This window comes from Mesoplodon bidens (genome assembly GCF_964165515.1).
Source record: "Mesoplodon bidens genome assembly, chromosome: 1".
NCBI classification, from domain to species: Eukaryota; Metazoa; Chordata; class Mammalia; order Artiodactyla; family Ziphiidae; genus Mesoplodon; species Mesoplodon bidens.
In genome coordinates, this window is record NC_138176.1 from 112,109,904 (window position 1) to 112,124,550 (window position 14,647).

Sequence of the window (14,647 nt, forward strand, 5' to 3'; positions counted from 1 at the left end):
GAGAGAGAGAAACTGAATTGAACTACTGAACCAGGAACATAATGATCTGATAGGTCCTAAGAGAGGGGAGGAGGAGCGCGCCCCCAGCCCCAGGTTGCGGGGCGGAGCGCGGGTGCCGCGTGCCGCACGCTGGAGGCGGGAAGGGGGCAACAGCGCCCCCGCCTGGTTCCCGCGCTCGGGGGCCGGGCACGTCCCGCCCGCCCAACCAGGTGCCTCGAGAGCTCACACCGCGGCCGGCGCACTCCCGGGTTCGGCGGCTCCGGCGCCTGCCGTGTGCCGGGGCGGCGGCGGCGGCGGCGGCGGTGACAGGCGAGGGGCGCGGCGCCCACTGACCTGCGGCCGGCAAGCTGCAGCGAGCGCCGCGGACCGGCTGGAGCCGGGCTGAGCCGCCGCACCGGCCTCCCGCCGTATACCGCGGGGGCGCTCGGGGACCGCGGCGCGGGCGCGCACGGGCGGCGCGGGGACCCTCGCCCGGCCTCGCGCCCACCTTCCCAGGGGCCTCGGCCGCGGGCAGCTCGGGCCCGCGGCCCCTCCGCCTCCAGTCTGGGAGCTCCCGGCCCCACTCTGCTATTGCCTATGGGGATCCGAGAGTTTCCCGGCGGCGCACCCGGGGGCAAAAGCATCGCCATGTGAGTAGCGCCCCGCGTGCGGGTGCGCGAGCGGGCGGCCGGGGGCCCTCGGCAGCCGGGACGCCGGGCGGTCTGGGGCTCGGGAGGGGGCGTCGCGCGGGCGGTGGAGCTGCTCGGGAAGTTTAGGGCATCCTCTCCCTCTCCACTCGCCCCAACCTGCTCTGCCCCGAAGCGCCCGGCGCCGGGCTCCGGAGACGGGACCCGACGCCCAGGCTGCGGAAGAAGCTGGGGTGCGGTGGGAGCGGGGAAGCGCCGGCCCTGCGGCCGCACCTGCCCCTAACGGGCCCAGGCTGCGCCCTGCTCGCCCTCCTATCTCACCGCCCTTCTCTCCCTCCCCGCCCACCTGCCCGCGGCCTCAGTGGCATGAGGAGGTCACCGGACGTCAGCCCCAGGAGACTGTCCGACATCAGCCCCCAGCTCCGGCAGCTCAAGTACTTGGTGGTGGACGAGGCGATTAAGGAGGATCTGAAATGGTCGCGCTCGGTGGAGGACCTCACCAGCGGGCCCGTGGGGCTCACGTCCATCGAGGAGCGGATCCTGCGCATCACCGGCTACTACGGCTACCAGCCCTGGGCGGCGAGCTACAAAAGTAAGACCCCCTCGCATCATTTCCCCGGTCCGCCGGCGCATCTCCCCCTGCGGCTGGCACGGCAGCCTCGGGGAGCGCGCGCAGCCCCGCGCCCAGCCGCTTACCTGACCGCAGACACTGACCCGGGTTTGCACGTTTTAGGAAGAGGCCCGGAGACGGTACTCCGGGACCTTTGGGAATATCTGATACATTTTCTTAAATCCCCTCTCCTTCCCACAGACACCCCTCTGTCTTTATCCCCTTGCACTTGAGATGTCACAATAAGTAGACAGATTGGGAACTCAGTGTATCCTGGCTTCTCTGTGGATACGAACGTGTCAGTCGCCCCGGGTCGGGGCTCAGCTGGCTTGGTTAGAGACGATAGACTTAGCACGCCTGGATTTTAACTCTTCCTTGGGTCCTCTAGGCCCCGATGGTGGAGGACAATTCTCGGGGCCTTCATTTTAGATCTCATTCACTCCCTTTGCCCCAGGTCTTTAGCTGTGCTCAGTGTGGAGGTTCTATATGGATCATTCTAGCGATTGGCATTTGGTCCCTGAGAGATAAACGGTCGGTGCCAGGTGGAACAGCTGAAACTTTTCTTTGCCAGTGGGCCCCAGCGCATGGCTCTGGCAATGCTGTGATCAGTTATACAGACGTGACCTGTGTGACCAGGACTAATGTGGTGGACATTTCTTTCTCTCATTTTGAAGTTGGCTATAGCAAATTCCAGAACCTATAACTGTAAGCCACAAGTCGGTGGCCTCACCACTGTCTTTTGACAAGCAGAAAGAGAGCCGTTTATCACCTCAGTCAGTCAAAGAATTGAGTATTGCTTCATTCCATTTGTAATCAAGCCTAACAGCTTAATGATTTTGAGATATGGTTTTACCCTTCATGGCTTGAAATTGGAACATATTTTATTGGTCCTTAGGAACAAAAAATCAGGCTTTTGTAAATTAGTCATATTGAGTTCTAAAAATACGTCTCCCTTTAGATTTTTCATAAAACCCTGGATTCCAAGCCAAGGGTCAGTGGTATGCTAGCAGTTAGCTGGTTACTTTTAAGTTATTTGCAGGAAGAAACATAAGATTTTAATGTTTTGTTTCATGCCCTTACTTGTTTTTAAAGGACGGTGGTGACTGCCTTTAACTCTGTATCAACCTTTAAAAGGTTATCTGCCTCTCCTCTAATCTGCTTCTGCTGCTAAAATTGTAGCTGATAAATTGGCTTTGGATCCCGGAAGGGAGACAAGGGACCATGTTTTCTTTTCAGCTGAGAAACGTCAGGTATAGGATAAAAGAATGAAAACCCATTGGAAACCATTTCTCTTATAGATAGGGGTAGGACACTCAGTTTCTATTTCCACTTTCTAAATTTCGTTTAGAAATGGTCTGTTTCTTATTTCTCTTCTCAGCTTTCTTAGTAAGAAATTAGAATTGTCTAAAGACAGTTGCACAAATTACAGCCTTCATAGAGTCATCTGTTTAGCCCCTGGAATCATAAGGTTTATCATTGTAATTCTAAATATTTGCAACTGGCCCCATGAGCTTTATAGAAATTTTCACCAAGGCTTGTGACTCTGCAGGGTTGGCGGGGAGCTGTCAGCAGTGATTGACTGTCTTTGGTACAAACACACTTTATAATTAAGGCAGGGGGAAGGCCATGTGGAAAATGAGTCCCTTGTACCACCAGTGGTATTCTTAAATACCCTCTCTCTGAGGCTTCATTGAAGGAATATAGAGCAGCAGACAAGGGTACAGTGGTCATTGTAATCAGAAGAAAATCAGCTCACACCCCCCTCTATTCCTGTGAAGATTCTTCTTTATTCCAAGAGATTTCCTTTCTACTAAGATGCTTTGGGTGACATCTGACATTTTGATGAATGAATTGGATTTTAAGTTTAAATTTAGAGAAGCTTATGTTTTATTAATGTAGCCAAAGATGTTTTAGGGTAGTACTTTGGCTGTTTGCTATTTCCACCCAAGTAGAGAAAAATAATAAAGAGGCTTATCTGTCTGTTGGTGTCAGTGAGTTATTTTGTTTGTCGGTTAATAATCACACTCAGCGAACTGGGAGAGATGATTGTGAAATAAATATTCTTCTAAGGGTCTCCAGAGTAAGTTATGGGCTGTTCCAAGCCTCATCCTTGACATTGTTGTGTCACCTTTGAGTCATCTTTCAAAGTGGCTTCTCTGTGTCCCCACTGAGGGAGTTGACAGTGAGAGTGTCTGGACTAGTTGAGAGTGTAAGTTAGCTGCCTTTGTAGCAGCAGAAATTCTTTGAATGACCAAGTACTCACTGTTATCCTCTTAATTTTTAGACTTTGTTTGGGGTGGTGAAGATAAATGAGGTAATTGCAAACAGTGCAGAAATGATCTTTGTTTGGGATTCTCAGCCCAATCAGTGAGTTGAACAGATTTTACTCTCGACAAGTGACTTCTTGTGAGGACTTGTTTGAAAAAACCCTAAAGACCCCTGGGTCTGAGAGGGTCAGTTTGTATGTAACATTCAACTGAGAATTAAGCTGTTGGTACAAACAAGCAGGTGGGAGGGTTGAATTCCTCTTCTCAGTGGCCACAGTCCTCCGATTCCACATTGCCTGTTTTTGAACCAAACCCCTGGGCAGTTTTCCTGCAGATTCCTTGGCTTCCCAGCTGCGAGTGTACCCAGAGCCCAGAAGGCACGTGGTCCACAGTAGTTGCTCAGTTAATACTGGATTTTTAAAAAAATATATTAAAAATTTTTTTTATTGTGGTAAAAATCACATAACGTAAAACATATTACTTTAACCATATTTAACTGTACGGTTCAGTGGCACTAAGTACCTTCACATTGTTGTGCAACTCTCACCATCATTCATCTCCCAAACTTTTCACCTTCCTAAACTGAAACTCTGTTCCCATTAAACGCTAACTCCCTATTTCCCCTCCCCACCTCCACCCCCGGCCCCTGGCATCTACCAGTGTACCTTCCGAGTCTATGAATTTGACCGTTCTAGGTATCTTGTATAAGTGGAATCAAACAGTATTTGTCTGCACCTGATGTATATTGGAATTCATTTTTAAAGTTAACTTTAATATATGTCCTGCAAACAGATTGTACCTTCTTTTTTTTCCCCCCTGTGCTATAAGTTGGCCCTCATCAGCCATCTACTTCATACATAGTAGTGTACATACGTCAATCCCAATCTCCCAATCCATCCTGCCTGCCCCTACCCCCTTGGTGTCCATACGTTTCTCTTCTACGTCTGTCTCTATTTCTGCTTTGCAAATAGGTTCATCTGTACCATTTTTCTAAATTCCACATATATGCATTAATATATGATATTTGTTTTTCCCTTTCTGACTTACTGCGCTCTGTATGAGAGTCTCTAGGTCTATCCACATCTCTGCAAATAGTGAAGCTTCGTTCCTTTTTATGGCTGAGTAATATTCCATTGTATATAAGTACCACATATTCTTTATCCATTCCTCTATTGATGGACATTTAGATTGCTTCCACGTCCTGGCTAGTTGCTCAGTTAATAGTTGTTGAATGAGTGAATGGATGTGGCCTGAAACATCGACCTCTGGAAGAGAGAACCTTTGAATGTACCTTCATAGTGATCTGTATTATTTAATTCCCTTTTTTGGCCGCTCTGCACGTCTTGCAGGATATTAGTTTCCCGACCAGGGATTGAACCCGGGCCCTCGGCAGTGAAAGCATGGAGTCCTAACCACTGGACCACCAGGGAATTCCCCATTACGTAATTCTTTATGCAGACTTACGTTAGGTTGGAATTGCTTTGCCCTTTCCTTACTCTTCCATGGTAAGTGTCATCCTTGGCTTTCTGAACCATAGACTAGACCAGAATCCTTTTTTTTTGAATTGTCTTTAGTTTATTTAAATATAATGAATTACGTTGACTGATTTTCTAATATTAAATAATCTTGCATGCCTACAGCAAACCCTCATGATGTTTTTGTGTTGTTTTTTTTTAAATTGAAGTATAGTTGATTTACAATGTTGTGTTAGTTTCTGGTGTATAGTAAAGTGATTCAGTTATACATATATCCTTTTTCATATTCTTTTCCATTATGGTTTATTACAGGATATTGAATAGAGTTCCCTGTGCTATACAGTAGGACCTTGTTGTTTATCCATCTTATGTGTAATAGTTTGCATCTGCTCATTCCAAACTCCCAATCCAATCCAACCCTCCCCACCTCCCCTTCCTCCTTGGCAACCACAATAGACCAGAATTCTCGATGGCAAGCTTTGAGTTAGCCCAGGGTTTCTCACCTTCAGCACTACTGACACTTTGTACTGAATAATCCTTTATTATGGGGGGAGGGGATCCTGAGCACGGGAGGGTGTTTAGCAGCGTCCCTGGCCTCTAGTTCACACCCCCCCAAGTTGTGACAACCAAAAGGGTTTCCAAGCAATGCCAGATGTCCCATTGGAGTGATGAGAAGCCCTCATTTAGCCTCACCCCAAATTTCTGCTGCAAGTGAACTGTCTTCCGTGGAGCAGTGGTGCTAACCGAGCAGGCCTGCCTTCTGAATTCCGGGCCTTCTCTTCTCTTCCTTCTTCCTGAACCACTTCTTGGGTTTCCAGGAGGGGCCAGGCTAGAATAAACAACTTTCTGAAAGAGCCCGGTTGCTTCTGCAGCTAACGTGATTCCACACCCACTCACCATAAATTGATGAGAAAGTGCTTCAGAACTCAGAACAGTTTGGAAAGCTTTTCTAGTGATTTCCTTTCCCCTCCCACCTGTGCCCCAGCAGAAGAGAAATGACTGGCTGGAACCTCTTCTGCCTCCCCCTTCCTTTCTTATTCCTCTGGGATAGATCTCAGTTGGGGAGGAGATGGCTGTGGAGAGGAAGAGGAGGGGCTGAGAGCAGGACTGAGCCACCCCGATAGTGGACAGTGAGGCCCAGGCGCCAGATGCGGTGGGGGACTGGCAGCATTTGGGCACAGGGATGCTTGAAGTAGTGGGTCTTGGAGGTCCCAGACACAGGTTCTTATGCAGGATGAAAGAACATCTATATATGCTCCTTTATTTCATTTATTCATTTAGCAAAGTTTTTGAGAGCATTTATGATGCCCATGGCTGAGGTGTGCCCTTGTCGAGAAACAGAAATCCACAGGCACATTGTTCACAGTTAGCAGGGATGCGTTACTTAGCAAAAGGTTTCCCTAAAGGATGTTTTCAAACAGTGAGCTCACAAACTTTTCTAGTAAAGAAACTTTCTAGGAATAGCTTTTGGAGCTATACACTTGACTATACTATACACTTCTGAGGGGGCTTATTATACTTCATGGTGCTGGTATGTGCAAATACAAATGATTTTTTTTTTAAATGCTGATGGGTTTAGTTTTTAAGTCACTTTTAGAGTAGACGGTAAGCTAATTCCAGATGGCCACCCCATCTCCAGCCTATCCCACCCAGCCTGCCATTGGCAACTTGAATCAAGGTTAAGAGCCTGCGGATTACTGAGCAAAACCCAGTTTATGTCGGGGGAGGTTTCGTAGTTCAAGCTGAGAAAATGGGAGGGCGTTGAATAGCTCACCTAGTGACAAGGAAATCGCATGTTTCAGGATCCTCCAGGTTTCAGATGTTAGGAAGGGTTTGTGTGAGGTGAGGGGGGTAGGTTTTTGGAGAAGGACAATCTTTCTACTTCTGTGTGCCCTTTGAGACCAGACCGTGAGTAGAGGTTGCTTACGTGGTTTCCAGTGATAACCGGAACAGTGGCTCGTAGTATAATTGAATTCATGGTGAGCAACTTCTGTTTGATCCTCCCAAGATAGTAAAGGTCAGGTCAGCAATTCAAAAATGACCCACTTGGAAGAGCTGTATAATTTGGCTGTAAAAGTTTATTCTAGAATGGAATTCTTTTTCATAATCTTTTGCATTATGGTTTATTACAGGATATTGAATATAGTTCCCTGTTACTGAATATAGTTTATTATAGAATATTGAATATAGTTTATTATAGAATATTGAATATAGTTTCTGTTACAGTTTATTATAGGATATTGAATATAGTAGAACCTTGTTGTTTATCCATCCTGTATATAATAGTTTGCATCTTCTAACCCCAAACTCCCAATCCATCCCTCTCCCACCCCCTCTCCCCCTTGGCAACCACAAGTCTGTTCTCTATTTCTGTGAATCTGTTTCTGTTTCGTAGATAAGTTCATTTGTGTCATATTTTAGGTTCCACGTGTAAGTGATATCACATGATATTTGTCCCTTTCTGTCTGACTTACTCCACTAAGTATGGTAATCTCTAGGTCCATCCATGTTGCTGCAAATGGCATTATAGATTGAAAAGATTTTAAAAGGAAAAAAGTTGGAGGGGGGCGGGGCTAGGGTGGGGAGGGCATAGAGCATACCATTTTCTAATGTCTCAGAGAATCAATTTTATTCCTGAATATGAATCCGTGCTAACAATTTAGTAAATAGCTTTCTGAGATTTGAGAAGATTAAAAGGCAGAACTCTTCTTTTTTTTAAGAGTTTATTAATTAATTAATTTATTTTTGCTGTGTTGCGTCTTCATTTCTGTGCGAGGGCTTTCTCTAGTTGCGGCGAGCGGGGGCCACTCTTCATCGCGGTGCGCGGGCCTCTCACTATCGTGGCCTCTCTTGTTGCGGAGCACAGGCTCCAGACACGCAGGCTCAGCAGTTGTGGCTCACGGGCCTACTTGCTCCGCGGCATGTGGGATCCTCCCAGACCAGGGCTCAAACCCGTGTCCCCTGCATTAGCAGGCAGACTCTCAACCACTGTGCCACCAGGGAAGCCCAGAACTCTTCTTTTTGAAGAGAACACATTTCTCCCCAGTACACTCAGATCATTAACCGGGAGTTATAAACTCTTTGCAAATGGTCCAGATTCTCACTTTCAGGAAAAGCCTAGTCTTCCTGGCTTTGGAAGAGGCTTGGGCAAGGAGATTTCTCACTGTTCTTCACAAGTCTATCCTGAGTCTCTACAAAGTGCCTAGTCTGAAATAAAACACTCCAGTGTTGAGTGTTTCTCCTTTCCTTAAGCAGCTGGAAAAAATCAGGTGAGTTGCATTAAAAAATGAATCCACATGTGTATGAGCCATTGAACTCTGTTAAGTGTTTCACTGAGGGTTGATAAGGATGCTGACTGAATTGTAGCCCCTCATGAAGGAGGGGACCACTGCAGTTTTTTCTGTGTTGTCGGGAGAAGCAGAGGGAATAGAATCCACACAGGGAGCTCTCTTCACATCCCAGCAGTGTCTCTGCTGGCAAGTTACTCACTTCTGTGAGCCTCTGTTTTCTCATCTACAAAATGGGGGCGAATATAACTGCTTTTCAGTATGGTCATGAGGATGAAATGAAATAATGAATATCTAGCATCTGGCCCTTTGCCTGGCATCCATAAATGCGCCTTTATTTTCATTTATTCACTTCGCAAACTTTTTGAGCATGTACCAGGTGCCAGAATATAGAGATAAGTGATGGGAGACAAGACTTCTTTTTTTTTCTTTATTAAGTAGGAAATGTGGAGTAATCTGTTATTAATAAATTTCAGTATTTATAAGACATTCTAAAAAAGAAAAGCCAGAATAGAAAGACAAGAAGATTCTTAAAAATTTCTTAGCCTACTTTTTAATACGGTTGAATCTGCAGGAAAACACAGAAGAAATTAATAATAAACTTCAGTCTGACATAGTTTCTAATTCTATGCAAAAATGAGAAAAGTCTAAAATACCATTTGATACTGTGCATGAATTACTACAAGACAGTGTACAGATTATTTGTATTGGGAAACGGGTTCTTGTCTTCAAATCTTACAGACTGGAGGGAGAGGAAAGTGAAATAATAGGGTGTGATCAAGGTTGGCTCTGGAGTGGTGAGTTTCAGGTCAGAAGCTGGAGGAGTAACAAACCACAGGAAGTGGGTGGAGGGGAGGTTTGCATTTCAGGCAAAGGGACAGTATATGCACAGCAATGTGCATGCGCTGTTACTTGAAGGTCATCCAGCTTGACTGGAACCTAGGGTCACAGAAATGTACAAGATAAAGTTGGACTGTGAGTGGAAACTGACATTATGCTCTGGTCATTTGATGTGTGTCATCAGGAGGGCCATTAACGCACAAATGCCACCTTACTCATCCAAGGCCCAGTCTGAGCGTCACTTCTCCCAGGGAGCCTCCCTGACCACGTTGGGTCCGGTGAGGTGTCCTTGCTTGGGCTTCCATGGTGCCGTCACGTCCCATACATATTGTCATGGCTAGTTTTAATCGTGTGGCTGAAACCTCCAGATGGAAAGCTCTGCGAGGGCAGGGCTCTTTACCATGTCGCCAGCCCCTCAGTGTGGTTCTTGGAATGTAGAAATGTGATGATTCTATCCCCAGATCACAGAGTGTCTCTGGCACCTAAGTTGATAAACATTTGTGAAATGGACTAACGAAAGGCTATTTACACACACACAGAAACAGTTCCTAAGCACCTCCATTTCTGTGGGGTCTTCCAGAATTATCCTGCATAGAACACTTCTGATTGCCTTTCTCAGTCAAGAAATGGGACGCCCGCTGCTTGGTCACCTAAAAACACTGACAAGCAATCTCACTCCTAGAGCTTACATTCGTCAGTCTCATGTCAGAGTGTTTTGCCTCGTTCTGATAACCTCACTTTAAAAGCAATTTGGAAGAAATGAACAGGGAAGAAGAGAAAATGGATCAGTGGGATTTAAAAACGTGTTCTGTAGGCAAGGTTTAAATATTGGGAGAGAGAGGGGTGAATCAGGCAAACAACATGTCTTTATGTTGGACGCCTGTGGGAGTGGACACCTTCCCAGCTCACCGTAACCCCCTTAAGTGCCCTGCACCTTGTCTTCAGGGTGTGCCCTTAGCATCACCTTCCTCCTGGACACCATAGATTAGATTGGGGTGGATCCTTGACCCACAGTCACTTGATCAATATCTCCCTCCTGGAATTTGAGACTAAAACCAGGAGATTGTGGTCTAGTTGGTGTGGTCTTTTAAGTAGAGGAGAAGCTATGAGGGAGCTAGCCTGGCTTTCGTGTGGAGGGAGAGGCAGAGAAAGCTGGTCCACGTAGAGGGAAGAATAAAGCAGGTGTGTAAGCAACCCAGAGAGAGCCTTGACGTTTTCCTGCACTCCACGCTGGGTACCATTTCCCTCCGACGTCAAGATCTTGCTGTAGTGCCTCCTCCGAGCTCCAGGAGACACCACTGTTGCAACGCAACAGCCCCGTCCTGTGAAGTGAGCGGAAGCGAAGTTTTGTCCTATGCAACTGTGGACTCCTAGCTGAAGAAGATTTCTGAGCCACTTCTGCTCAGGCCCACGTAGGACAGAACAAGGATGTACATACCAAAGAATTTTTCATTGGAAATGATAAATCACTTCCTGACTGCTGAGATAAAGAAGGTCCTGGAGCCTCCATCGCTGGAGAGCTTCCAAAAGAGGTGGACACCCAGCAACCCCAGGTGCATTGAGTATTTCCTTACCCTGTGTCAGGGGATTGAAGTAGATTTTTTTTTAATACATGATGTCTTTTGGTTCAATTCTTTGGTGAATGTGCATCGATCAGTAGAGTAATAGACCAGTTTTGTTTTCATATCTTATTGCAAAGCCTAGAAAGGGACTGGAACAATTCAGAATCTGGTCAGTTCTTTTGGTTAATGATGGTGACAAGCCCTTGAACAATTGCCTGGGCACATTTTTCTCTTATGCAGCTGGAGGTAGCCTTAATTTATGACAGCCTTCGAGATGGTAGGAAATAAATTGCTTCTCTCAGGTGATTTGCAGCCCAGAAGGCTCAAGGCTGTTATGGAGCCCTGCGACAGAGAGGTACTCAGTGTAACTTCTCAGAACCATTTTCCAGTTGTGATACGTGTTTTCTGCGACATACACATTTGCTGCTTGTCAGTCTGATGCACATCATCCATAGTACTTGACTAGATAAGAATTTCTTAGGAGAGTTATTTTTATCCTTTTTCATCATCTAGTTTGTACCCATGTAGTGTTGTAAAAACTTGCATATATCCTCAGAGTTTTATTCAGAAGGGCCAGAAGAAAGATGCTACTTAATGAATACCATCTTTCCTTCCTTAATTTTCTTTTTAGAAATTGTTTGCTTATTTTCAGTGAATATATATGAAGATGTCCTGTCTTTAAAATATATATATAATTATGATCGTAGGTGTGAAACAGTTCGGTTTTGTTTGTGCAGTGTTATTCTCATGCCATGCACGTGTGAGAGTTTAAGAAACGCTCTTTATTGACAAGTGCATTATGCTGGCAGTTGATACCGAGGAAGAACTTGAACTTCCCACCTCTATACCATTTTTTTAAGAGAAAGGATGAAATCGTTTTGAAGACCATTTAAATGCTATAATCCAGAACAGCAGATTTCAAGGGTTTATCCAAACTCTTTCCTTTTAAGTCAGCATTTGGTTTTATTAAATATTTAACATGAACATTTTTGGTAGGTGTATCTGATTTTATGCTGTCAGTGTGTTTTCAGTTCCATGTCAATGAAATTTATGTAATTCGAATTTATTCTAAAAACACTAGGAAAACTAGTAGTAGTGCATGTGCATTGTGTTTGTTCTATCTGTAACCTGCACGTGTCTTGTGTTTCTCTCAGAATACATGGAAGAGTTTCAATGTGGTGGCTGGAAGGTGGAGAGAGGAACACTTTCAGACCAGACCCCACTGCCACAATTCTCCCTCTTGAGGAGCCTGTAGGCCAGGCAGGGGCTTCAGAAAATCACTGCATGAAGTTTCAAACCCTACTCATGGAAGGGTTCATCGGCCAATGGTTTGGAAACACATCAGACAATGGAACCTGCTGTGAATGCATATTCATTGATCCATTCATCCATCCATCCATCCCTCCAATCACTCACTCACTCACTCATTCATTCAGACATCAAATAGTCCACTGCTTCTAATAGGCAGTAAATATTTTCACTTCTAAGATAAATACACTAAATGTATGGCGTATTTCCTGGTTACTATTTCCTAGAAAATTACAGAGCAGGGAGACAAGACAGACATATCCTCCTCCATGAAGTCCCATACTTTCCTTGTTTTGGGGCCATCTCACAGGTGGATTACATGTTTCTTTTTGGTGCTTCCCTAACTAAACATCTTGGGGTATTTTGGATGCACATTGACCAGCCTTACACTAAACTCTATTATATACATATTATTGCATAATATTTTATTATGGGCACCATGAACAGCTAGTTAGTATCAGGATAGGGTCTGAGCCTCAGTGAAGATCTTTTTCTCTTCCTTTGGAAACTTGAGTTCTGCTGTTGTAGGGAGAGTTCTCATTTGTTCTTTTGTTTTAGCCCAGGCATGAAACATTTTTTCTTTTTCTTTTTTTTTTATTAGGATGAAAAGTCCTTAAGAAACCATCAATATTAAAATACTAAATCTGCCCATGTACCTTAATGTACTTGTGAACATGTCTGTTTTTTTTTTTAAATATTATTTTTTTATTAGTTTCTGCTTTATAACAAAGTGAATCAGTCATACATATACATCTGTTCCCACATCCCTTCCCTCCTGCATCTCCCTCCCTCCCACCCTCCCCATCCCACCCCTCCAGGCAGTCACAAAGCACCGAGCTGATCTCCCTGTGCTCTGCGGCTGCTTCCCACTATCTATCTACCTTATGTTTGGTAGTGTATATATGTCCATGCCTCTCTTTCGCTTTGTCACAGCTTACCCTTCCCCCTCCCCACATCCACAAGTCCATTCTCAAGTAGGTCTGTGTCTTTATTCCCGTTTTACCCCTAGGTTCTTCATGACATTTTTTTTTTAAATTCCGTATATATGTGTTAGCATACGGTATTTGTCTTTCTCTTTCTGACTTACTTCACTCTGTATGACAGACTCTAGGTCTATCCACCTCATTACAAATAACTCAGTTTCGTTTCTTTTTATGGCTGAATAATATTCCATTGTATATATGTGCCACATCTTCTTTATCCATTCATCTGATGATGGACACTTAGGTTGTTTCCAGCTCTGGGCTATTGTGAATAGAGCTGCAATGAACATTTTGGTATATGTCTCTTTTTGAATTATGGTTTTCTCAGGGTATATGCCTAGTAGTGGGATTGCTGGGTCATATGGTAGTTCTATTTGTAGTTTTTTAAGGAACCTCCATACTGTTCTCCATAGTGGCTGTACCGATTCACATTCCCACCAGCAGTGCAAGAGTGTTCCCTTTTCTCCACACCCTCTCCAGCATTTATTGTTTGTAGATTTTTTGATGATGGCCATTCTGACTGGTGTGAGATGATATCTCATTGTAGTTTTGATTTGCATTTCTCTAATGATTAATGATGTTGAGCATTCTTTCATGTGTTTGTTGGCAGTCTGTATATCTTCTTTGGAGAAATGCCTATTTAAGTCTTCTGCCCATTTTTGGATTGGGTTGTTTGTTTTTTTGCTATTGAGCTGCATGAGCTGTTTATAAATTTTGGAGATTAATCCTTTGTCAGTTGCTTCATTTGCAAATATTTTCTCCCATTCTGAGGGTTGTCTTTTGGTCTTCTTTATGGTTTCCTTTGCTGTGCAAAAGCTTTGAAGTTTCATTAGGTCCCATGTGTTTATCTTTGTTTTTATTTCCATTTCTCTAGGAGGTGGGTCCAAAAGGATCTTGCTGTGATTTATGTCATAGCGTGTTCTACCTATGTTTTCCTCTAAGAGTTTGATAGTTTCTGGCCTTACATTTAAGTCTTTAATCCACTTTGAGCTTATTTTTGTGTATGGTGTTAGGGAATGATCTAATCTCAAACTTTTACATGTCCCTGTCCAGTTTTCCCAGCACCACTTATTGAAGAGGCTGTCCTTTCTCCACTGTACATTCCTGCCTCCTTTATCAAAGATAAGTTGGCCATATGTGCGTGGGTTTATCTCCGGGCTTTCTATCCTGATCCACTGATCTATCTTTCTGTTTTTATGCCAGTACCACACTGTCTTGATTACTGTAGCTTTGTAGTATAGTCTGAAGTCAGGGAGCCTGATTCCTCCAGCTCCGTTTTTCGTTCTCAAGATTGCTTTGGCTATTCGGGGTCTTTTGTTTTTCCAAACAAATTTTGAAATTTTTTGTTCTAGTTCTGTGAAAAATGCCAGTGGTAGTTTGATAGGGATTGCATTGAATCTGTAGATTGCTTTGGGTAGTAGAGTCATTTTCACAATATTGATTCTTCCAATCCAGGAGCATGGTATATCTCTCCATCTATTTGTATCATCTTTAATTTCTTTCATCAGTGTCTTATAATTTTCTGCATACAGGTCTTTTGTCTCCTTAGGTAGGTTTATTCCTAGATATTTTATTCTTTTTGTTGCAATGGTAAATGGGAGTGTTTTCTTGATTTCATTTTCAGATTTTTCATCATTAGTGTACAGGAATGCCAGAGATTTCTGTACATTAATTTTGTATCCTGCTACT

General features: G+C 44.5%; 1 protein-coding gene across 1 annotated transcript in view; it reads left to right on the top strand.

Moving 5' to 3' along the window:
• Positions 1 to 576: 576 nt before the first annotated feature.
• The window catches only part of SLC35F3 (solute carrier family 35 member F3), a gene marked incomplete at both ends in the record, with an annotated part of 300,600 nt that continues 286,529 nt past the window's right edge, over positions 577 to 14,647 (top strand). Inside the window, 2 exon segments of the mRNA XM_081229533.1 lie at positions 577 to 629; positions 989 to 1,447. Coding sequence (XP_081085659.1) covers positions 577 to 629; positions 989 to 1,447 — 512 coding nt within the window.